Raw genomic sequence first — 26,330 nt, 5'->3', positions numbered from 1 at the left:
CTGCCGTATTCACCTGACCTCTTGTCAACTGACTACCATTTCTTTAAGCATCTCGACAACTTTTTGCAGAGAAAATGCTTCCAGAACCAGCAGGATGCAGAAAATGCTTTCCCAAGAGTTTGTCAAATCCCTAAGCATGGATTTTTATGCTACAGGAATAAACAAGCTTATTTCTCATTGGCAAAAATGTGTTGATTGTAATGGTTCCTATTTTGATAAATAAAGTTGTGTTTGAGCCTAGTTATAATGATTTAAAGTTCATAGTCAAAACTGCAATTACTCTTGCACCTACCTATCATATACCTATAAATGCTGAAACCAGGATTTAAACCCAAGCACTCTTCATATTAATAAGTCATACAAATACTTAAAATATTTGAAATATATTTTGTACTTTCATCGTATGTCCTAGATAAGTGGTTCTCCAAGAATGATCTCCAGACTAGCTGCATGAGCATCAGCTGAGAACTTAAAAATGCACATTTTCTGGCCACATTCCAAATCTATCATTAAAAATGGATATTTCAAGGGCATCTCTGTGCAGTTACTTTCTCTTTCCTTAGAGGATATGACAACTTAGGCAAGATCTTCACAGAATATCCTATAGGAAAGGCAAAAACACTAGGACATATGTTTAGTCAACATTGTGGGGAATTTTACCTTGAAGATTTTGAACAAAACAAAGGTGATATTCTAGGACAGTAAAATTTCAGACTTGCCGAGGCACAGGGATCATTTGATTAGCAATTTTCCAGCTGATGTGAGGCAGCTCTCCTCACCGATCTAGGCCCAGTTCTCTCATCAGTAGCATGAATAAACTTTCACACTCCTCACAACTTTGTATTCTACTCAACAAACTCTAATTCTCTCCCTGACTACACTTTTACAAATATGATAAAATACAATTAAAATATCAAAATAAAGTGCCTGTTGGATTGAGTTATTAAAAAAATGAAACCAGATTTTTAAATTGGATCAAAGAAGGAAAAGCTTGTAAGGGCTTTAGAAATTTTATTTCTAAAAGATTGAAAATAAAGGTATATAGTTAGAATATAGACAAAAGTTTATATAATATTGAATTAATAATCTAAGTTGCCTTTGTGGAAAGGAACAATGAAAATATTACTAAACCACCCTCACTTTAGTTTACTGTAGTTAGGAAGCTGCCATTAGAAAACAAACTATGAACTGGAGTCCAGGTAAGGTGTAATACTCAGGCTAGAGATTCAGAAACCTGAGTTTTAGTCTAAGCTCTGGGAATGAGCTTATTTTGGCCTCTTTGAGACTTAGTTGCTTCAGCTATAAAATGTGCAGAGAAATTAAATGACATCACATCTTAGATTTTTTTAAATCTAAAATCATTTAATCCTTGTTGATTCATCAGGCCACAGAGATGATGATGCATCATTATGTAGATCCCATCCAGTGGCAGGTGAGGCAGAAACCACAAAATGAGAAAAATGTAAAGCAATTAAACAGAAGATTCAGAAAAGTTTGGTTGAAGTATGGCCCATAGGCAGAAGTCAAGGGGTGATCTCAACATAAACTTGTCTTCCTAGTCAAGGCCATTCTGATATCAAATGAAAGTATAAAGTTTCAATAACAAAGTCATACTTTTTTTAAGGGAAGATCACTTACATTCGTAATATGTATATATAAATAGGTAGCATATTTATTTAACAATATGTTGGATATATATATATATATATACAAGCATTATTGTTTTAGAGAATAAGGGAAAAGCACATGTGGACTTGGGGCTCACTCCCTAGTAATGGAGATAAAGAATAAGGAAGCTTTACACAGCACTAAAATCTGGCAGGATTTTTAGAATGGAAATTATGGAATAAGGAGGGATCATCAAAGCAGCTCTATGACTTGCCAAGGGCCCACCCATCATCTTGATCCTTTGTATACGGATGCTACAAGGCCCCCATAGAGGGACATAAGTTTTGGACTTTGGTTATAAATCACCTCCCAGTAATGAAGGCTTCCTGGCAAGGATTTACCCTTCTGGTTAAAAGGGGCCAAACCGTATAATAAGTACTTTTAAAATTGAACAACACCTTCAAGTTCTTTAACAGTTGGAAAGTCAGGTGGGAACCAAATTATCACCAAAAATCTTCAAAGTCTGTGAACTTTACAATTATTTGTATTGAAAATATAATGTAAAGCTCAGTGGTGAATACTATTATTGCCCCCATTCAACTCAAGGAAGGGAAATCAGACATTTATAAGAGTTTTGAGAGATACCAGATTCTATTTTCCACTATGGCAGGCATACTTGATGTGTCATCACATCTTAGATCACTCTGGAAATGCATCCATTCAAATGGAGGGGAGTCTCTTGAGATAATCTTTATTAAGAGGGGCCATGGAGCATCTAAGGAGATGAAAGAGTACCTGTGACTGGGACAAGGAAGGATGAGAGAATAAAGAAGGAGAAGATGGAGAGTGAGCAGTGTTGGGGCAGGCAGGGCTTGGAAGACAATGGTAAGAACTAGGTAGGCTTTCTCCTAGGAGTGATGGGAAGATATGGAAAGGTTTAACGCAAGAGGGATGACATGAGCACATCTGTCTTACCAAGTGGATAAAGAAAATATTTTCTGAGGGTGAACAGGATCTACTGTGTAGCTTAAATTCCAAAAAGCCCCTGCCGTCTCTCTGATTTGTCAGTGAAGCAAGTAATATAAATCAGCATCCACCATTATCATTGTCTTCATCAGCTTCATAGTTTGGGGACAAAAGAAAACCTAGTTTCTACAAGTAAACCCCAGTGGTCACACAGCTACATACTAATGCTCCTCTGGGTATAAATACCAGTGTTAATAGCAGTAAGAGAGAATATGGTCAGAGAAAAAGCAACACAGATTAACTCTGGCAGTTATTTGGCTCATTTTTCAGAATCTGTCTTAAAAACAACAGTAGTTTTTAGTAGCCAAAGATGACAGACAATGCTGGCAACTGGAAAAATCATGGTTTGACTTATAGCAATCATGCCATGCTTAGTAGCACTGCCCTTTGAATACCTTTTTTTTTGTTTTCTATGATCTGGATAGAAACATCTGTGTTTACATCAGGGAGTCTGAAATACAGGCACAAAAAGAGAAATGACTAAATAGAATTAAAGAGCCAGAATCACAGTTTGATGTGGCATCTAATAGCAAAGAGGAGGCCAAACCACATGACTGGGAGTTACAAAATGGGTAAATACAATGGAATAAAAATAAAACCCAACTTTGACAATAAAGAAAAACTCTTGCTTGTTAGCAGTGCATTTATATGCCTGGTGTGTCCCCTTTTCTCCTCCTCCAAACTTACGTGTTTATTCAGAAGAATGTGGAGAAACAGTGGCACGGCAAGATAAGAAATGATAGAGAGCCACTCATTTTTTAGCCTGTGGCAGCTCCTGAAATTCCTCAGTTGGGAAGGCATTGGGATGTACAACAGAGACCCCTACCGAAAAGAACTCTGATAATTTGCATGATCCTTTGCTAGAGTTTTCATTTTTTTAATAGCATCGCCATTGCTTTACCCCTTTAACTCATTTACAAAGTATAAAGTATAAGGTATCTATAACAGAAAAATGTAGATGCAAGTTTTATTTAGCAAACATCCCCCTCTTCACAGACTGCTTTAAAGCACTTAAAGTCAATATTTTTGTAATGTTAAGTAAGCCTTCCTATACATGCAGTGATGTTTCTGTTTTTGTTTTTTGAGACAGGGTCTCTCTCTGTTGCCCAGACTGGAAGGCAGTGGTGGAATTTCAGCTCACTGCAGCCTCAACCTACCAGGCCCAAGTGATCCTCCCACCTCAGCCTCCTGAGTAGCTGGGACCACAGGCACATGCCACTGCACCTGGTAATTTTTCTATTTTTCTATTTTTTGCAGAGACAGGGTTGCACCATATTGACCAAGCTGGTTTCGAACTCCTGAGCTCAAACAATCCGCCCACTTAGGCCTCTCAAAGTGCTGGGATTACAGGCCTGAGCCACTATACCCAGCCGAAGTCAGAAAGAAAAAAGTGGATTGGCTGGACTATAAAAAAAAAAAAAAAAACTTTAAAGTTTTATATGATGTAAAAGAAAGATAAGAAATTTTTTAAAGAGCAACAACAAACAGGGGGATAAAAGTAATTATGAAGTTACAGTAAAACAATTAATTTTGGTCTTCTGAGTTTTTAATAGTATCTATCATTGAGGTGATTATGCCATCTCTTAATAGCCTTGAAAAATAAATGGTACCAAGTATAGCTAACCTGGGGATGTGAAGAAGGAATTAATATTATTCACTCTTCTAGGTTTTGGAGCTCAGAAAAACACACTCCAAAGGAAGGCCTCAGAAGTCCTTTCTTTCTGACCTTCTCCTGCCTCCTATCTCTGGCTTCTCATTCTCCCCTGAGGCAAGCCATAGAAACTAGAATTCCTCTTCCCCAAAGCAGGTCAGAGAGACAGACTCCTTTTTCCCCCAAAAGCCATCCATAAAGCCTAAAAATATTATTTTAACCTTCCCCTGCTTTTCTGTTTGACAGCTGTCATACAGAAATTAAGATTCTCATTCCAAAGGAGTCCAACCTCATACCTGGAAGGAAGAAATGCTACAACAGAGAGGCCAAGAAGAATCTGAACAGACAAGCCTTGCTAGTTTTCCTCACTTAGGCCACTATCATTAGAGCACACTCCTTTCATTCAAGCACAATTCTGTCGCTGCCCATTCTTCATTAAACCTAAGCATAAAAATGCAGTTTTCCCCTGTATCGTCAGGACTTCATTCAGAAGGCTCCTGTGTCATCTTTTTTTTTTTTTTTTTTTTTTGAGACGGAGTCTTGCTCTGTCGCCCAGGCTGGAGTGCAGTGACGCAATCTCGGCTCACTGCAAGCTCCGCCTCCCGGGTTCACGCCATTCTCCTGGCTCAGCCTCTCCGAGTAGCTGGGACTACAGGCGCCCGCCACCACGCCCGGCTAATTTTTTTGTATTTTTAGTAGAGACGGGGTTTCACCATGGTCTCGATCTCCTGACCTCGTGATCCGCCCGCCTCGGCCTCCCAAAGTGCTGGGATTACAAGCGTGAGCCACCGCGCCCGGCCCCTTAATCTTTAATTAAATAAATCTGTAATGCCTTCCTCTGGTTAACCTGTCTTTTTATATAAGTGTGTCATCCATGACCCTCACAACGGAGAGAAAAGGGATGGTACCCTTTCCACCCCTACATGGCTTCATGGATGTGTGACTTGTACCGAAGCATAGGACCTGCACTTACAAGGTTCCTACATTTGATTTAATGCTGTGCTGTGAAGGTCTTTAATTTTTTATCAATTTTTGAAAGAGGTCCTGATTTTCATTCTTCAATGAGTGCTGAAAATTATGTACTGGCTCTGTACTCACTGTTCTATAAAGTGCCTATCTACAAAGCAGTAAGTTTTGTGCCAAAGAAGAATACAAAGATATTTAAGAAATAACCGTAGTTCTAAACAGCTTATAGTCTAGAAGTAGAAATAAGCTTAAGGTCAAATTATGAGAAAACAAAGCAGACAATAAAACACATGGCAGAGATGAAGTTCCAGAGGAGGGAAGAGGTGACTTCTCAGTGTAATGAGGTAAGTATACATGGAAAGGCAGCTTTTAGTTGGATCCAAAAAACAGAGAAGGATTTGAACATTGACAGTGATGGAGGAGAGGGGCAGGCAGAGAGGGGCAGGAAGAGAGGGGGTGTGCTGTGAAAAAGCACAGGGAAGGCACGGGTACATGGAATTGTTTGGTTTGCAGGAAGTGAGAAGAATCCAGGCTGAAAAACCTTGCTGTTTTTGGCTATAGGAGGGCCTTGAATGTCCAACTAATGAGGCTGTAAATAATGCAACAGGAACTGTGAGCCATTGAAAAAGTTATAGAGAGAGAACCAGTTGGTCACAGTTGTAATTTAGGAAGATTAAAGCTGGCCTCAGGCAATGATGGTCATCCTGTCACCTCTCTGGACTCCCGGCCCAGTCCTACGTTCACAAACAATGTGAACTTGATGTTTTATGGAGTAGCCAGATGGAAAGTGACATCCAAGTCAGCAACCACCTCTTTTTTTATTCAGCCGGTTAAACTCTGCCAGCTCTATTCTGACCAAAAAAAAATGTTCACTTACTTTGGAGAGCCAATTTTATTGTTTAAGATTTGAATTTGAACACACACACACATAAACACATGCACGCACACAGAGTGAGACATCTCCATCTCCTGAAATAGTGCCACTAGAAAGAGTTCTTGTTAGAGTCATTTGAGATAGCATTGGCACTCAGTCCATTTTCTTGGAAAAACAAACTTATGGAAGCTAAAATCAACATCGTAAGTGTCCAATGCTTAGGTATGTGAGATGAATAATGGACTGTATTCTATAGGTTAGCATTTCATTGATTACCAGTTGTGATCTTTATCAGAGCTGCACCAGAAGAAATCAATAGCTCTTGAACTGTAAGTTAAGGCTTAAAATGAATATTCATTCAGTCTCTATCTTTCATCATACACACATATACACACAACATACGTATAAACACATATATATCAACACATACATATATATATCACCCAATACAGAAGGCACCTGAATAATTTAATTTCCTTGAAAACTATATTAAATTTCAAATAAGAATTTACATTTCTACCTCTTCCAAGTGTTTCTTCGTCCAATCACATTGAGAAAAAAAATCAACACCCTGCTGACAGTAATTTTTCAATATATTATTACTTGATATCAAGTTAGAATTGTATTACCCCTTTAGCATGAATATAAAAGGTCTTATATGGAAATAAAAATGTATAAAAGATGAAGCAGTAAGAAAATAAATTAACCACAAGAAATATCCAAGTAAGGAATATTAAAAATTGCATCTTAAGAAAATTCAGTAGATACCTATTAAGATGTATCACTAAAGCAAAATGTGAATTTGACTTTTTAGCTTCATTTTAACAATTTTATTCACCAAAAATGAAAAGCAAAACAAAAAAGTTAAACATCCTACCTATCAAAAATGAAATCTTAATTAGCAGCATACTCATTATGTACTCATATAACTTGTGTATTACTATTTAATAATGGCTCTGTTTTCAAAAGAAAAGTAATTTTAAAAATAAGTGCTTTTTAAAAAGTCATGAGAATTGTCAATATTCTTTTCAATTATAAGATAATATATTTTCATTAAAATAAACTTAGAGACAAAAAAATTCATTTCAGTGAGTATCAATGTATTCCTAAGAAATAAAAAGCTGGTTTTTATTCTAATGTCCATCCTATATTGAGTTATTATGATAATATATAATATAAAGGAAAGAAAAGCTTTTGATATTTCAGAACTGTAGCATAAAATGAATTTTATTTGGGAAATTAAGCTCAGGATTAAAGGATAATAAGCTATTTCTTGGAACTTTTTCATCTTAGTCATCTGACCTTTCATATGGAAACTCACACAAGAGATGACTCAGCCTTACAGTGTGAGTCTGTTTAGAAGTGTCATAAATATATTAACCAATAAATAGTTGAAGATGTATTCAATATCCTTTTTTGTTCAAGCACATTTTTATTTGTTTCTCTGAGTTGCTGACTTCTACGAGAGAATGGCTTAATACATGTCATGAAACTCTGAAGTTCTGACTTGACCATACGTCATGGAAAATGGCACCAGAAATATAAAGAAACTTGTTCGAAGTCTTACATCTCTACAGATTTATCACCAGAAAGCTTATTCGAAGTCTTACATCTCTACAAATTTGTAGACTATTATGACTGAGAGAAAGGCAAAAAGTCTTCAGGGTGCTGCATTTCAGATAATAGGCTAAAAGGAAAGTAAACACTCTCACAAGAGAAAAGAAAGCATCCTACCTTTTTAAAAATTCCATATACTCGGTATGCTTGATGAGTCCTGTCCTCATCATTATTGTTTGAAAACATTGTCGATCAATGGCCCAGAGTTTTACATTTACAAGAGCTGGAGAAAAATAAAAGGGAAACAAACAGGGAAAAATTAATCAGAGAATTTCAACTGTGAACAACATCCTGCAAAGGAGATGAGCTATTCATGAGAAGCATGAAAATGATAGACTTTTTACAAACATTTAAAGCTAATATCACAATGCTATCCTATTTCATTAAAAAAGTCCTATATGTTTACAGGCAAAATGTAGTTCATAACTTTCCATACTAGCATTATTATCTACTAGGAAGATTCCTGTTGCCCTTGCTCTATGGCCCTTGGGGGTTGATAGTGTCTAAACCCACATAGAAAGTATTTTGTAATTTGAGCCTATATATGAAGAAAATAGCGTGAAGAAAAAAGAGGTTCACAAGTAATAATAAACCCTAGTAATCACCCAGCATGGTGTTAATGACTCATTTGACAATATTTTAATTATAAAAAGTAGAAGTAAAATTTAAATTTTCAGGCTTAGGGGAGAATTTATATAACACAAATAATAGTTACACAATGACTTCCACACAAAGCTCGTTTTACGAATTGAAATCTGTGCCCAAAGTTGCCACGTGGTAGTTTTAGTAGACATGTTTGTTGAATTTTAACTTATTCTCTTATGCACCACTATCTTTGACAATGCATAATTAAATGTTGAAGCTGAATACCCCACAACTTCACCATTTGATCTGTTAAGCACATGACTAAGAGAAGCTTAAAAGACAAATGTTACAGTGTGTAACACTTTTAAAATGAGCACATTAAAAATCTTGGTTATTATATTGGTGTGATGGCATATGAGAGATTTATTATTCTCTTTACTTTTATATATGTTTTCAAATTTTCATGACATAAAATATTTTAAGCTAGCAAATGAACTAAAAAAAACAATTCATATATCATAGTCATGGGGTATATGGTCTGAGGAAGAGCTTTGAATAGGGCCAGGATATAGTTAATTGAGCCAAACATAGAAAGACAGAAGAGCGCAATTCTCTCTGCTTCACAGTTCTCAAGACTAAGCCCAGTGAATGTGATGGATCATGATTTGGGAGTGAAGGAGGAGAAAAAAAGTATCAGAGGAATTAGGACATGTGTGTGCCTTGTGGGGAGGAGCTAGAAGTTACACACAAAGGAACAAGGGAGAAGGAAGATAAGAGGAATGAATATTGTACTCCAGGGTAAACTCATCTTTGAATTGTATCTATTTTTTTCTTGCAAAATTTAAGCTGCAAAACTAGAATATGACTCCTCCCTTGGCCAACACTATATTAAAGAAAAAACAAAACATGCTCACTGAAGTAGAAATAGAACAAAGCAGCCGGAACTTGCGTGTGCATGGCTCCATTCTAAATGTTTTTTACAAATGACACTTCATCAAAAACAAAGGAAGTGCAGGTATCCGTCAGCCAGATTCTAATACATCTGCTGCCTCCAGACGCTTTTCCACAATACCCTTTTACTGGAGACAAATAGTAAGACTGGATGATATAGCCACAAAGAACTTGGGAAACCAGGAGAGGATTCCTAAGAGTTGGAACAGGAAGTGGGACCTTAAAAAGCGGTGGGGGTTGAGCTACAAAAGAGGTGGGCAAAGAGTAACTGGGTGGGGAAAGTACATAAACAAGAGCACAGTTGGAAATGAGCTGAGGAGTCTACCAGGAAAAGAGACTGAAATGGCTGAGATTTCCGTAGTGTTGCTGCATGGTTTGGGGGTAATGCATGCACAGGCACACGTATTTACTGTGGCCAAGCGATCTGCAGCATTTTAAATCTGAGTTCGCACCTCAAGCCCAGGCATTGACCCTGGTCCCTTCCTGTCCTATGAATTGCTGCTTTTTTCTATCTGTTTCTCTCCTTGGTGCTTAGCATGTGTTAATACTGTTATTTCTCTCCTGGGTCTGTATCATGTTTCCTTATATAAATTTGTATATTCCTTCAGAGAAAAGTCCCTGTCTCATCTCTTATAATCTCTGCTCCTCCACTAGAAATTAGCATTTCATTTGGTAGGCATTAGGCAAATTTGTGAATAAACTTTATGGACATGAAGTTCACCTGCAAAAAACCCACAAAATAATTTAAGCCTACGTAGCGTCTGATGCCCATCAAAATATTTAAACTGAATGTATCAGATTTCATTATCTATGTCTTGAAAAACGACTTTAAAAAGTAAATTGACAGAATTCAATAATTTCATTTTACTTTTTGGTTCCTGTTTACATGGGCTATTAAAATGTCTCTAGGTAAAACTGTAGTTCAGATATTTTGCATGATAATAAACATGGCTTGATGAGATTGCAAATTTGTCCATGACCTTGGGCGTGATACTTAAACCTTTTTTGTATTTAGCTTTGGCCAACATACATATTAGTCAAGTCAGCTTTTTACAGATGGACAAGCATGACTAATAATCACCTTGACTTATTATCAAAAACATGGTTATATTAGAGTTGTGATTAACATCTTGCTTTTTAACTAGCCTGCTGGAGTGTAAATCTATTGCTTCCATAACTTACAGAGACCATTCAAAAATATATCTCTTCATTCACCTTTGATCTTAAGTGATGTGTTAATCTCTATAGGGAATAAGTATTTCACAAATACAATTCCTGTGATTTTCATGATGATTACTGTTGAACATTTAAGTCTAAAGGGTATAAAGCTGAGACAGTGCTGGGAAGTGATTTTCCTTTTTGTTCAAGTATATATCTAAAATTCTTTGCTGAAGTGTGTATCATTTTCTCAGGTTAGGGTCACATACATCCCACTCAGTGGAAAATCAACTCCCATTACTCTGAGACCTCTAAACACACACGTACATTGAGAACAACTTCAATGCATGAAACAGTTGGCCTTCATTTAGGGGACACCAAGATTACAGAGGAAGGAGCCATAAAATTGTGCTAGACTAAGAGACTACAAATCTGGATTTGGCTTAAGTTCTTCTACTGAGGAATTCATCTGTTGTTCAACTCAAATTCTGGAAGAATATCGGGAAAGCAAATGTAAGTATAATGCACTTATAGACTCAAATATTTATTCAGCTCATATTTATTTTATACCAATATGGCAAACACTGGTGCTAGATCTAAGGGATAGAAAACAAATTCACAGTCCCTGCCCTCAAGAAACTTGTGATCTAGTACAGAGGTAGACAAACTATTATCCATGCCAAATCTGGCCCATGGTCTGTTTTTGTACAGTCTACTGGCTAAGAATGGGTTTTGTATTTTTAAATCGTTGAAAAATTTAAAAAGAAGCATATTTCGTGACACATGAGAATTGTATGAAACAATTTTCTGTGTCCATAAATAAATTTGTGTCCATAAAAGTCTTAGTGGAACACAGCCATGCCCATTCATTTACATATTGTCTCTGGCTGAACTGAGTAATTGCAACAGAGACCATATGTACTGCAAAGCCTAAAATATTTCCTATCCAGCCCTTTACAGAAAATACTTGCTGTTTCCTGGTCTAGTACAAGAGAAAAACAAATGAAGAGATAAATGCTACCACGGGGTAAGTTTCTGGGGCTGTGAATACACAAAAAAGGCAACGCATACTTTCCGTGGGGAGGAGCTGAGAAGAGATGATTAAAGAAGGCTTTGCAGAAAAGAATCATCTAAGCTAGGATGCTACACCCAGGGTTAGGGACTGAATATCTGTGTCCTCCCAAAATTCAAACGTTGAAGCCCTGTCCCCAATGTGATGCTATCAGAAGGTGGTTGCCTTGGGATGAGACCAGATTTAGATAACGTCATGAGGGTAAAGCTCATATGATGGGATTAGTGTCCTTAGAAAAAGAGGATCTCCCTCTCTGAATGCAAGCGCACCAAGAAAGGCCATGTGAGGACCTAACCAGGAATAGGGGCATCAGTGAGAAGCCAGCCTCTCTGGTACCCTTATCTTGGGCTTCTAGCCTCCAGAACTGTGAGAAATAAATGTTTGTCTTTTAAGCCATCCAGTCTGTGGTACAGATGGTTCTTGATTTACGGTGGTCCCACTTAAAAATTTTCAACTTTGCAATGGTGTGAAAGTGATATGTATTCACTAGAAACTATACTGCAGTAAAGTATTCAATATATTACATGAGATATTCAACACTTTATTATAAAATAGGCTTTGTGCTACATGATTTTTCCCAACTGTAGGCTGATGTAAGTGTTCTGTGCATGTTTAAGGTAGGCTAGTCAAAGCTATGATGTTTGGTAGATTGAGTGTTTAAATGCATTTTCAAGTTACAATATTTTCAACTCATGCAGGTTTATTAGGATATAACCCCATTGCAAGTCCAGGAGCATCTGTATTTGTTACAGTAGTCCGAACTGACTAAGAAATCTGGCATCCATGGAGCTCCAAAACATCTGTCAATGGAACTCAAGAGATTCTTGAACATGAGGGAGAAAAAACAGCACCCTTATTTTTACTATAACTGATATTTAGCATTTCTTCCTATGATTATAGAAATTTGAGCAACAAACCACAGTATGATTTGTTACCAATAGAAACAGTGGCTATTTTTATATCCTCCTATATTTGCTGCAGATATCTTAATATAATTTACATTCATCACTACTTCAAAATTATGGCAGTTACTAGAGCTGACTCTAGATCTTAGTTTTAATAAGTTATTATATCACAATTCATCATTAAATGTCATCACTGTATTTCAATATAAATGATTTTCTTTGTTATCCTATGTATTTTATTTCATGTCTTTAAAAAGATTACTCTTAGAGGAGTCCATATGCTTCACCAAACTGACAAATAGGTCCATGACACCCACACACAAGATTAAGAGCCCCTGCTCTAAGCAAGTCCTGGAGGAAAAATTAGGTCAGAGAAAGAGGTAGTGGGAGTGGCAATGGCAGGGCTAGTACTTAGCTGGTCTGTGTCCCTAGGGTCATGCCAGTTGCTAACACATCAAAATACTTTTATACTATTTAGTAAACAGCCATTTCCCTGAGTTCACTGACAGCCCTTCCCAGCCTTTCCCCCAGTATCTCCTAGGATCCCCACAGTTCAGTAACTAAAGTGTCAATATTGAGCTCAACAGTGTCCTCACAGACCTTGCTCCAGAATCAAGTACGCCACGGGGATTGCTAGATATTTTTGAGGTTATCCTACCACCATCACAACTACCACCACAAGTGTTTTCCAAAATGAGGAGTCTCGTTGTATATATGAAGAAGAAAAGGTGTCCCTTGGAGGAAACTCCAAGTGGTCCAGGGATGCTGAGATGCTAGGAGGTAGTCAGAGGTGAGACAGAAGTGATAAGGAAAGCAACAATGGTTAGATGGCAAACGCTCTTGTGTGCCTTGATAAGGAGTTATGACTTGATCCTGAGGCCAATGAAGAGGGGGGCACAGAAGGGTTTAAAGCAAATGATTCCCTTCAGAAATATTTTGCTAGTAGTACCTAATGGTGCACTGGAGGAGGACAGGACTCAGGGAAGAAAGAAAGATGTAGAAATAGAGACAGAGTCAGAAATGGAGATAGAGATAGAGGCAAGACAGGGACAGAGATTAGTTAGCAGCTCTTGGAATTATTCAGGTGGGTGGACCTTGGTAATGGCAAAGAAGCTAGAGAGGTAGATGAATTTGAAAGATTTTAAGGATCTTAAACAGATAGGAAAAGTCAGGTAGAGGGAAGTTGACCCTAATATTCAACTTTCTAGCCTAGACATACAAGTGAAAATAAAATAGTGGAATAATGAATGCTGCATTCATATTATTCAAAAGTGCAGACAGCATTGTATTAGCAAAATTACTCCATTTTAAGGGGTGAGAACCATGCACATTATAAACTAATCTAAGTGACTTTCAATGAGCAAAATTAGCTTGTAATTCTCTTTTACTTTCTACATTATAAATATAGAACTATTATCTTCAAAGTATTTTCTAATGCTTTCAAAATTTTCCTTGCTATAATATAAAAGCATAATTATCTTAAAAACATTCTGAAATCACATGGTCCTACAGATATTTATAGTCTAGTAATAAATGTACCAGGCTGTGAGTCCCAGGACAAACACGTTAACACTCAGATAGCTTTGGGAGTGTTAGGAGGCCAAGATGAAGCTTCACAAATATTATGAAATGTCAGCCAAGTAAATTTTGTGTTTTGGGAAAAATGTTTCCTTTCATCAAAGTTGGCCAAGAAGATAAATGTATATGACCAATAAGGATATAAAAATGATGTTCAACACCACTAACCTTAGCGTAATGCCAATCAAAATCACCATGAGATAGCACTTCACACCCATTAGGATGGCTATTATTTTATTTGAAAATATAAAATAGTAAGTGTTGGTGATGATGTGGATAAATTGGAACCCTTGTGCATTGCTGGTAGGAATATAAAATGGTGCAGCCACTGTGGAAAATGATATGGTGGTTCCTGAAAAAATTAAACATGGGATCACTATATGATTCAGAAATTTTACTTCTGAGTATACACCCCAAATAACTGAAAGCAGGAACACAAACAGATATTTGTGTGTCAATATTCACGGCAGCATTATTTACAATAGCTGAAGATTAAAATAACCCAGATGTCCTTCAAGGAATGAATAAGTAAACAAAATGTGGTGTATACATACAATTAAATAGTATTCAGGCTTGGGAAAAGAATGAAATTCTGATATGTGCTATAACATAGATAAACATTGAAAACATTATGCTAAGTGAAATAAGCCACATACAAAAAGACAAATATTGTCTGATTCCACTGATATGAGGTCCTAGAATAGTCAAATTCACAGAGGTATAAAGTAGAATAGTAGTTACTGGGGCCTGGGAAGGAGTGGGGAAATGAAGAGCTACTCTTTAATAAGTTCAGTGTTTCAGTTTAGGATGATGAAAAAGTTATGAAGATCAATAGTGATGATGGTTGCACAATGTGAATGTACTTAAAGGCACTGATTGATTGTACACTTCAGAATGGTTAGGGTGATATATTTTAGATATACATAAAAAATAAAAGTTTATTACGTATGTATTTTATTTATATATTTATATATTAGATATTTATATATAACATAAAATAATAAAATATTATATTTAATATTAAATACATATAACATATTTATCTATATATTTATATATAATGTATAATGATATAATAAATTATAATCTGTATTATATTATAAATATAGTATAAATATATTACATTATAAAATAAAATATAATATATATTATAATAAAGATATATAATAAATATTTTATTATATATTTTCTTACATATACAATAAAATTTATCATCCTAACCATTATATATATATATAAGTAAAAAATATATATTTTATTACAATAAACAAAAGTGATCAGATATATTTACTTGGCTAGATAACTAAATAAATTGTGTTTCATGCTTTGTTTTACTTTTCATAAGTCTCACATCAGTATTTTTTTTTTTTTTTTTAATACTCAGATACCTAGAGTTTTTAAGGCACAATTCAAATTCCATAAGCAAGAACTGGTGACATTCCCCATGTCTTCCCCAGCTTCAAGCCTGCCTCTACCCCTCCAGATTAAAGCTTGTTTTACTCCATGACTTTGTTCATGATAGGTCCTCAACCTAGAATGACTTTCCAACCACTTGTCTTCTAAAACTCCCACAGATGCTTACAAGACTCAAAGCAAAGATAGTTGTATTAGTCAATCTTAGTCAAGATTCTCCGGAGAAACAGAACCAATAGGCTATATAGACATATAAGTGGGTATTTATGAAAGAAGTTGGCTATGCAGTTATAGAGGTCAAGAAGAGAGATCAAATTTGCCTTTCCTCTACCTTTTTGTCCTAACTAGGTCTTCAGCAGAATGAACGATGCCTGCTCACACTGGTGAGAGTGGATCATTTTACTCAGTCTGCCGATTCAAATGCTGATCTTGTCTGAAACACTCTGATAGATACACCCAGATATTATGTTTTATCAGCTATCTGGGTATCCCTTAGCCCAGTCAAATTGACACAAAATTAACCAGCACAGTACTTTTTAAATATTTTCTCCCTTTCCAGACCCTTCTGTGCTAAACTTTTATCAAGCTTAGCCCTTGATATGTTTTAATCTGCACTGTCCAATATAATAGCTATTTGCCATACATGGCTATTGAGAACTTGGAATGAGGCTAATGTGAAATTAGATGCACAAGTTACACACAAGATTTAGAAGATGGTATGAAAAAGGTATGTAAAATAACTTAGGAATAATTTGACATTTGTTACATGTTAAAACAATAATATTTTGGGTATATTGGGTAAAATAAAAGTTTACTAGTAAAATTCATTATAGTTGCTTCTCTTTTTAATGTTATCACCAGAAAATATAAAATTATATATATTGCTTATATAACATTTCTGTTGGTTAGTGCTGCTCTAGAGTAACAACACTCATAACAGATAATCATTTATTTACACATTTCTTTTGTTCCTTGGAATATAACAAAGTGAAAATTCATCAAATATACTCTGAATTGAATTTTGTGTGTGTCCAACATTTCAACTAAATAAAATATTCTTATAATTCTTTGGCAAATCACCACAGACCGTCATAATCTCTATTAGGAGAGAACTGGTTTTCAACTTTAGTTGTGTCTGAACATCTTTCCCCCTGCAGAAGAACATTAGTTGAAATTTCTGAAAAGAATTCCTGAGTGAATTATTTTTCTCAAGTTGGACCATGTTTTTCAGGGAACATTCTCAGATAGTAGGTAAGTCTCATTTAAAATGTTTGCTAATCCATACTTTTTCTAAACAGACCAGAAATTGAGGGCTTAGCACAGGAAGAAAGACATGGAAAAGTATGATTAGCTTATTCTCCTACTTTGTGTTTACCAAATTAAAGAAAATCAGCTCACATCATAAGGTACTTTAATATATGCTCATGGAATCCCAGAAGCTGTATTCTACCCCCACGTTACTGATGCTTGACTCGTCTGTGATCACTCAGATACTTAGTGTGACAGAATCAGAAGCTTGGGAGAGACCTTGAGGGGCTCCATCAAGCCCATAACTGCTTCCCAACATTCTTAAGGCATATGTTAGCCTAAAGCTAAATTCTAACTGCCGGAATGTTCTGAGACAAATGCTTCATAATTAGAAAAGGCCATTTGCTGTTTACTATGCATCTGGAGCACGCCAATGTTTCCACTGCACAAATTGCCTCACAGTTAGTTTGGAGGATATATTTTAACCTTTCTTAACTGGAAAAGTTATCGTTTTAATGACATATAGAGGATGGATCATAAAATTGGACACTGCAGATAAGAATCATTATTATATATTAACAAGAAAAATTACCATCAATGTTGTCACGATATTCATACATTGGAAGGGAGTGGGCTGCTCTGTAATGAAGGAGATAGAAATAAAATGGCTGTTTCTCTAACTTCTGTTTGACTTCATACCTTGTAGAAAGTAACCTGTAAAGGCCAATGGTGACTTCAGAAAATTGTTGGAAAACAGTTCACCAACATAATGATTTTAAAACGTAAACTGACTTTCAAATGTTAAGGATACTAGAAGGACCAAGCAGATAATGATTTTAGTGCAAGTATGTTCATAATAATGATCATTATTTAGGGTATCTTTATTGAACATTTACTACACATAATGAAACTTTGTTATGTTTGCTTAACATATGTTAATCCTATGAAATAGTCTTATCTCCTTTCTGTAAATATTCAAATTAAGTCTCAGAAAAGCTAAGTTACTGCCCAGGTCACATATATAATAATTAAAAGAGTTAGTTTCAGTCTGACTCCAAAGCCTAGCTTGTTTTACTAATATGTGTTTTTGTTTGTTTTACTTTCTATTTTTTTAATTTTTTAAATTGGCAGATAAAATTATACATATTTACTGTGTACCACATAATGTTTTAATGTATGTATACATTGTAGAATGACTAAATCTAACTAACAATTGCAATACCTCATATAGTCATCATTTTTGTGGTGAGAACACTTTACATCCATTCTCTTGGCATTTTTCAAGAATACAATATATTAATAACTACTGTCACTATATATACAATATATTAATAACTACAATAGAAAAATGATTTCTACTTTTATCCCATGGTGGTCAGAAATATTTGATATTATTTCAATAGTTTAAAATTTGTTAAAATTAATTTTGTGGCCTAACATATAATCTATGCTAAAGAGAATTCCATGTGTAGTTGAGAAATATTCTACAGCTGTCGGATAGAACATTTGTACAATTAAGTTAGGTCCATTTGATCTGGGTTTTACTTTATATCTGGGTTTCTTTATTGATTTTCTGTCTGTATGGTCTGTCCATTGCTACAAGTAGGGTGTTGAAGTCTTCTACTATTATCCTATAGCAGTTTCTCTCTCTCTTCAGAGCTATTAACATTTGTTTATATATTTAAGTGTTCTGATGTTGGGTGCATATATATTTACAATTGTTATATCCTCTTGCTGGGTTGATCCCATTATCATTATACAATGATCTTCTTTGTTTCTTTGTAGTTTTTGACTTAAAATGTATTTTATTGGCCGGGCACAGTGGCTCACGCCTGTAATCCTAGCACTTTGGGAGACTGAGCTAGGTGGATCACCTGAGGTCAGGGGTTTAAGACCAGCCTGGCCAACATGGTGAAACTCTGTCCCTACTAAAAATACAAAAAAACTAGCTGGATGTGGTGGCTTATGCCTGTAATCCTACCTGCTTGGGAGACTGAGGCAGGAGAATTGTTTGAACCCAGGAGGCAGAGGTTGCAGTGAGCTGAGATCGTGCCACTGCACTGCAGCCTGGGCAACAGAGTAGGACTCTGTCTCAAAAAAAAAAAAAAAAAATGTATTTTATCTAATATATGGTTTCCTTCAGCACTTTGAATGTATGATCCCACTCTCTCCTGACAGATTTCTGCTGAGAAGTCTGCTGCTAGGCATATTGGAATTCTTGTATATGTTATTTACTTCATTCTCTTTCTGCTTTCCTCTCTTTGTCTTTGATTTTTGTCAGTTTGATTATGTCTTACGGTAGTCTTATTTGGCTTGAATTCGATGGGAGACCTTTGACCATCCTGTACTGGAATACTTTTATTTTTCTTTAGGTTTGAAAAGTTTTCTGCTATTATTTCTGTAAATATGCTATTTCCTCTTTATCTTTCTTTTCTTCTTTAACTGCTATGACTTGTACATTCATTCTTTTGATGCTATCCCATAAATTTCACAAGAGTTTTTTGTTCTTTTTTCCACCATTTTTCTCCTTTGACTATATATTTTTTAATAACCTGTCTGAGCATACAGATTCTTCTGTGCTGCGCTGATGCTCTCCATTGCATTTTCCATTTCATTCATTGTATTTTACAGCTCTAAGATTTATTTGATTAAAAAAATTCAATCCCTCCATTATATTTCTCATTCTGGTCACATTGTTTTTGTCAGTTTGTTAAATTATTGTTCTTTTTTTTTTTTTTTGCAGTGTGCTGAGCTTCTTTAAAATAGAGATTTTGAATTCTTTGTTGGGCAGTTCTTACATCTCCATTTGTTTGGAGATCGTTACTAGCACCTTTTTTTTTTTTTCATTTAATAATGCCATGATTCCCTGATTTTTGTTTATCCCTGTGGTTGTACAGCAATGTCTGGACATTTGAAGAAATATTTACTTATTTTACTCTTTACAGACTGACTTTTTCTGGGAAAGCTCAGAGCTACCCTCTGTCTTTAGGTGGTCTTCAGTAAAAAAGCTGAATAAGCATTTTAATTCATTCTACAGGCTCTAATTTTTAGGCACAGTAACTCCCAACAGTGTTGAAGAAGTCATTTTTAAAAGTCAAAGCTGTGTGAACCATCCAGAGTTCATCTGATGGCAGGCATTGAGGGCAACAGGGATAGATGGATGTGAGGGATCACATGTGCCAATAAAAAATCAATTCTTGCCTTTTTCCATTTTGGCTGACACCCATAGGCACCAAAAAATAGGTGCTAATAAGTAACATGTTTTGAAGATGTGGAATAGGGTTATGGAAACAAGGAATGTTCCAAGCGTCCCAGTCTTTCTCCTTGCACTCCTTGTTAATAACAATACACTATATTCTTACATTTGTTAAACCACAATTAAAGTACTTGAAAATCTATGGAAACTCAGCACTATGAAAAGCTGGTAGTGGAGGCTGTGAATTGACTGATGAAGTGGGGAAGAAGTGGAAAGAATAAATAAAACTTAGGTTATCTAAAACAAACCTAGCATGAGACAAAGGTCAGGTATATTAGGCAAAAGAACAAGGAAAAAAAGGAATTTTTCTCTAAGAAATAAGTAGATTTCTGTGTAAATTGGTTATAAACTCGGGACCAAGAGTGAAAGGAGGAGTCAAGAAGCCCACAGATAATAATAGAGTTATGAAGATGAAAACGCTACAAGTTCCCTCTTATCAAGAATAGTAAAGATCACACAATCACTTGTGAGCTGTTTACAAAGAAACACAATTAAGAAAGTGATAAGCTATTCCAAGCAGTCCTACTAGATTGATCTTTCCAAAGCACTATGCTAATCCCGTCATTCTACCCACCAAACATTCAATAGCTTCTTCCTACTGCCATAAATAAAACAAAATGTATTCATCTTTACGTTTAATCCACATCTCTAATTAAAAGTATCTTCCTAGCTTCATCTCCCATAATCCCTTAAACGTAACATATTTCAGTCAATGGACTGAATGCACAGTTTCCAAATCCACCCATCCTTTTCCTGCCATCAGTTCTTTACTCCAGTCATTTTCCTCTACCTACAGTAATCTTAGTAGTTCCTAAAGGCTCAGTTCAAAAGCCACTTTGTCTATGAAAACTTTCCCATTCACTTCAACTAGAATTTTGCCCCGTCTAAATATCTGCAACCTTCTGTTTGTGTCTCCTTAGTGACTTTTGTCACTATACCTTGCTTCATAGTTATTCATATACCTGAGTTATATCGGCTTCATAGTTATTCATATACCTGAGTTATATCGGTACCATATTCTACTCTGAGATCTATGATAGTTCTAAAGTGTTCAGCAGATGTTTCAGATTAAATAAATGACTGGGTTACAAAGGGGAAACAATCTGTGAAAAAGACTAGAAATTGAGGACAGTCATCCTGTATAAGAGAAAGGGAAAGTCAGTAAAAGACCTAAAGTATTTGATGGGTTTATTAGACTTCAAGTAAATTCAGCGGAGCTGTTTATAACAGAATTAAGGGCTACCCTGAAGTCAAGAGTTTAGAGATTTATTACAAACATTTTATAGGCATTTTTGAGACCTTACTATGTGCCAAGAACTGTACCAGGAACTGGTGGTATGAAGATAAACAAGATACAGACCTTGCTCTCAAATAGCTCCTAGTTGCTACAGGCTAACTTTCATTGCTTTTCCTCTTTATTTATATACTCATATTTTTCTTTATTTTATTTTTTCCACCTTAAGCTAACAGCCTTAATTATTCCATCTCAAATGAAATTTGAATGAATCGACCAGATAGTGTTTCTGATGGATTAAGAGTGATTTCCTTCTAACTTGTAAAGTACAGAATTAAGACTAGTAATTAGAACTTATAGGGTTGCCTATTAAGATTCAATTTAGAGACAAAAGGAGTATAGCAATGGTTGAATCTTGTGCTAAGAAGTTTTCCATTATAGGAAGTGTTCAAGTAGACCAACTAATAAAATAATAGAGACAGGATTACTGAATTGGATGGTAAATTGAATTGTATTATCTCAAAGGAGCAATTGAACCATAACATTTTACAGAAGCAAAAGGATCAATGCAGAGAGGAGTGAAGCATACAGCTATATGATTGAGTATATTCATGATAGTTATTTTGAAGTAACTATGAGGCATTATACTAAAACATTGACGGTGTAGAGACAGATTCTACATCAAAAGATCAGATGTCTAGAAAAAAGGTGACACCATGTGTTGACTTTAATAAAGGAAATGGTGTCTCATAAGATCAATGCTCTATGAACAAATTTAAGGACTCTAGGGGATTCAAAAGAAATAAAGGACACTAAAAGTCAATAAGTTGGAGTTTGTCCTGTTTAAGCATTTTGACTTCACCATACAGGAGTATGTGGCTTTGGGCAATTAATTTAAGCTTCCATTATTCTCTTTTAGGAAACAGATATCATAATGCATGCCTCATGAAACTATTCTCAGATATGAGTGAAATAACTCATGGTGGATACTCAGCATGGTACCTGGCACCTAAAATATAATTGTTTTTTTACGTCTTTTAATGGTATTATCATCTTATAAGTACATAGGAAACAGAGAACGAATTGGCACTAACATATTGGGTAGTGACAATGAATTCTAAGAGAGTTAAACAAAAGTTTAGAGTAGTCATGCAATTGGCTCACTAGCTCTGAGGAATACAAGAAGCATTCTGGTAAGTTGCATCCAGATTTAGACAGGCTGCAAGGTTAAGAGGGAAAATTAAAGAATGACTAAGGCTGGGTGCGGTGGCTCATGCCTGTAATCCCATCACTTTGGGAGGCCAAGGCAGGCAGATCACTTGAGGTCAGGAGTTCGACATCAGCCTGGCCAACATGGTGAAACCCCCATCTCTACTAAAAACACAAAAATTAACTGGGTGTGGCAGTGGGTGCCTATAATCCCAGCTACTCAGGAGGCTGAGGCAGGAGAATTGCTTGAACCCGGGAGGCAGAGGTTGCAGTGAGCCGAGATGGTGCCACTACACTCCAGCCTGGGCAACAAAACAAGACTCCATCTAAAAAAAAAAAAAGAGAATGACTGATATTGTGTTAATAAGGTGGCAAAGACAAGAAAACTGGCATACAGAAGCACAGAATTATTTGAAGGCGAGAAATGTATCATCTTGTTCATCTTTGTCTTTTCTGTTCCTGGCACATAATAAAGGCTATAAATGTTTGCTAAATGAATAACTCATACATATTCCTGTCTGGTGCTCTTAGGCATAAATGTCTCCTAACTCTTCATTTTAGGGTAGCCCTTAATTCCATCATAAACAGGCCTCATATAATTCAATTGATGTCAAAACCCAGAAACATTCTAGAATCAATAATTATTAAACAGATGATCTGTGATTTTTTAGAAAAGGAATCAGAGGCTGAGTGGCCACTGACTAATGAGATCCATTTGCAATAGGCTCTTCAGCATGTAGGAGGGTCCATCTCATACCAGTGAGGCTCCAAACACCTCACATTTTGAGATTCGGTCAAAAGCTTCAGTCTCTGGCAAGCTACTGAGATGGAATTTGTGGCAGCCCTCTCATGATGACACAATTTCCTGCAGGTGGGACATTTTTAACAGTGTGCCTACTTCAAAAATATCTGCACATGTTTGGTAAATGTCATTGCACATCTGTGCATAACAACAGATTTTGGCTTGAACCTCATTAGGAAAATGAGTATTACATCTGTAAGTCCTTTTGTCAGTTGGATAGTCTGTATCCCTAAATACTACACCAAGATGCTGACAACATATGCTTACATATTTGCTGAAATTCAAGCAAACATCTTTAAAAAGTCATGCTAATAACTATTCCTTACAAGTTAAACGATGTGACTTTAACTCAGAAACATTATTCAAATGTATTCTCCCAAAGGAGGGATTTTCCTTTTCCTAGTCAGTTCTTAGAATGCTTCTCTTTCTGCAAACAGTGTACATATGCCAGAAGCCATATATTTGACATATCCTTAATTAATCTCATTTCTTGAAGGGAAAATGAAGCATCAAGATTATATGCCTATTAGCCCCCTGCTGTAACCCTCCTGCAGAGCTCGCTGTTGACATGCTTTAGAAGTTTCTATTTTTGTCGTATACCTCTACATCACCTCAGTTCGCTGCCACCTTAAGGCTAGACTCCACAGCCATAATTTGTGAACCCTTTCAAGTTCTCACATAAATATGAAAACAATGTTTCCGTCTAGGTCCTGTTAAGAAAGTATATGACAAGGCTGCTTAAAAGAAACAGATGCAATACTACTTGGCGTTTATTTTCTAGGCGCTAGTAGACTTTGAAATAGAATGTCCCGTTTTGGCCCATTTTCTCTTTAGTAAATTATATGTCATTCTCTAAGTTTGGCAGAATTCTGGGAAAAAAATCACCAGGAAAGGGAGCTCTCTAACAGCCTTCTCTGCTGGCAGATGACATCAAGAAATGTCAAGTGAGCTCAGCTGTTTTACATTTTCAAAATTGTCTGCTTTGGCACATTATGAGAATGCCATTTTCCTTCTTGTGATTCTTCTAGTCTGGAAGACACATAGTGTTGCAAAGAAAATTGATCATTCAACAATGATTAGAAAAATAAGCTGTAATTGACACGAATGCAGAGGTTGATTGTATGATTATGCAGTATGAAAACTGATCATCCTTATTTACACAGGTGAAAGAAACAGTGGAATCTGTACTTTACAAAAGGATCACTGGTATCTTCCGTAGGAAAAAAAATCTGAATGACTTCTAGAAAGATTCTGTTTAAACACACTAAACATACTCCTTTTTCGTGCATTGAGCATTCTCTCCACACAATGGCACCAATTGTGAGTGCACAACACAATGATACTCAGAGTGTTATCGAGTCTCCCTAATGACTTGCTCAACTGCATAAACCCAAAGGTCAGTCGACACACTACTCACCCTTCGCCTCCAGTCCTTCCATCAAATTCCAGTTGTAACTAAGTATGTTTCTCTTTATGTCATCTCCTCATGCCTGCCTCACCTCATAGGTAATCAGCCTCAAAACTGAGTTATTCTGAAGGTTGATTGTAATAAGTAGTTTGTGAACTTTTGTTTTCTAAAATAAGAGCAAAAGATAATATTTAATAATTGTTTTGATAAGACCTTCCCAAATTCTGACTTTGATAAACTCTGTCCTTGGTCAACATAATTGTGCCAACTCCTTCAGCAGGGAATGGCAGACCAGGGATAGTCAAATATTTGCTCACACCATTTGAGAATGTATACTTACTAAACGGAGGTGAAAATAGGTACAAATATACACAGCAGAGTTACTTCTAAACTCTTAAGCCTGGCCACTATTGAGGCTTCCATGGATGTGTTGTTGTTCTGCCAGCAGCATCTCTTCCTTGGGGAACTACCATGCTGGGTAATGTAATTCCAGTGCCCAGTCCCTGCCCATCCCTGGTTCTCCTTTAAGTATGATTGATTAAGTTACATTGTTGCTTAGACTAGATTGAATCTGGTCTCTGTCTCAAGCCGGCGAAGGGGTCCTCAATACCTTACATGTTGCTAATTCTGACATAAGCACAGGGCTTTTATTTATATATGCATAATACAGAAAGGATAATGAACTCTGAAAGCTTGAAGCCGTTTGAATAAAATTTGACAATTTTCATAGGGCTTTACTTACAAGGTTTTAACTTTTTGAAACAATACTTAGATAAAAACAAGTTACAATTCTATTTTATCAGTAGACAAAAGGCTTAGAGGGATTAACTGATTTTACGAAGATTATCCAACCAAAAGTTCAGCTATAGAGCTCATCTTCTGTAAGTCCTTCAAGGACATTCCCAATTCATATCACATAATTTTAACCACAATGACCAAAAATGTTCAGATCAATATTTTACCGATTTAATATTTATATTTTCTAAATCGTAAACCTGGAATGCATAACCTTATACACAGTAAATTATTTTAAAGGCAAATTACTTAAGGATGGACATATTTCTAGAAATCTTAAAGCAGTCTGACTGAATTTCTTGAAAGTTATGACTAAGTGGTAAGGATCTCAAGACACTAAGTAGAAACATTAGTAAGTGTTGATACAAAAAGGAAAATACTAAGTCACAAGTAAAGCTTGAAAGTAATGAAATATTTGTTCCACAATACATATTTAGGAAATATTAAATGCCAAGTAATATAGCTATGACAGTGAGCAAAACACATATATTTCCTCTTCTAAAAGTTTACAATGGTTTAGTAGAAGAGAGAACAACAAAGAAAGCAATATCATTATAGTGCGGTGAGTGCCAGACTCAACCGACATGTTCAGAGTGTGTGGAGAGCCTCCCACAGGAACATCAAACCTAGCCCTAGTGGTGAGGGGAAGAGTTCCCCACGGAAAAAGTGCTTACAGTTAGGCCTGGAAGTGGAGGAGCTACCCGAATGAAGAAAAGAAGGCTGGTCAAATTCCTGATGTGAACAAAGCTAGCAAAACCTTGCTTTACAACTCCAGAAATAAAAAATCCTATTTCCTTGTTTCCTTTTATTGAGCCCCATCCCCAAAATCAAGACACTATCGAGCCCAAGGCCACACACTCCTAAAACATATGCAAGGCATCTCACCACTCAGCCGAGAAACAACAGATCCACCAGCCTTGATTGCCCTACTGTCAAATGTTCTATCACTTAGTCAGCAATTTAGTAGACCTTAG

The 26,330-nt window shown here is 36.0% G+C and overlaps 1 protein-coding gene across 2 annotated transcripts in view; it reads right to left on the bottom strand.

Moving 5' to 3' along the window:
- PRKG1 (protein kinase cGMP-dependent 1) overlaps positions 1-26,330 on the bottom strand; it is a 1,318,464-nt gene that overhangs the window by 482,632 nt on the left and 809,502 nt on the right. For both annotated transcript variants that reach the window (XM_055274328.1, XM_055274327.2), the window contains exon 4: positions 7,860-7,965. In XM_055274328.1, the coding sequence (XP_055130303.1) occupies positions 7,860-7,965 (106 nt within the window). The remainder of the gene's footprint in view (positions 1-7,859; positions 7,966-26,330) is intronic.

The sequence above is a fragment of the Symphalangus syndactylus genome, chromosome 4 (genome assembly GCF_028878055.3).
Source record: "Symphalangus syndactylus isolate Jambi chromosome 4, NHGRI_mSymSyn1-v2.1_pri, whole genome shotgun sequence".
Taxonomy (NCBI): Eukaryota; Metazoa; Chordata; class Mammalia; order Primates; family Hylobatidae; genus Symphalangus; species Symphalangus syndactylus.
Note: the sequence above shows the minus strand (reverse complement) of the source record. Positions and strands in the feature narration are given on the sequence as shown.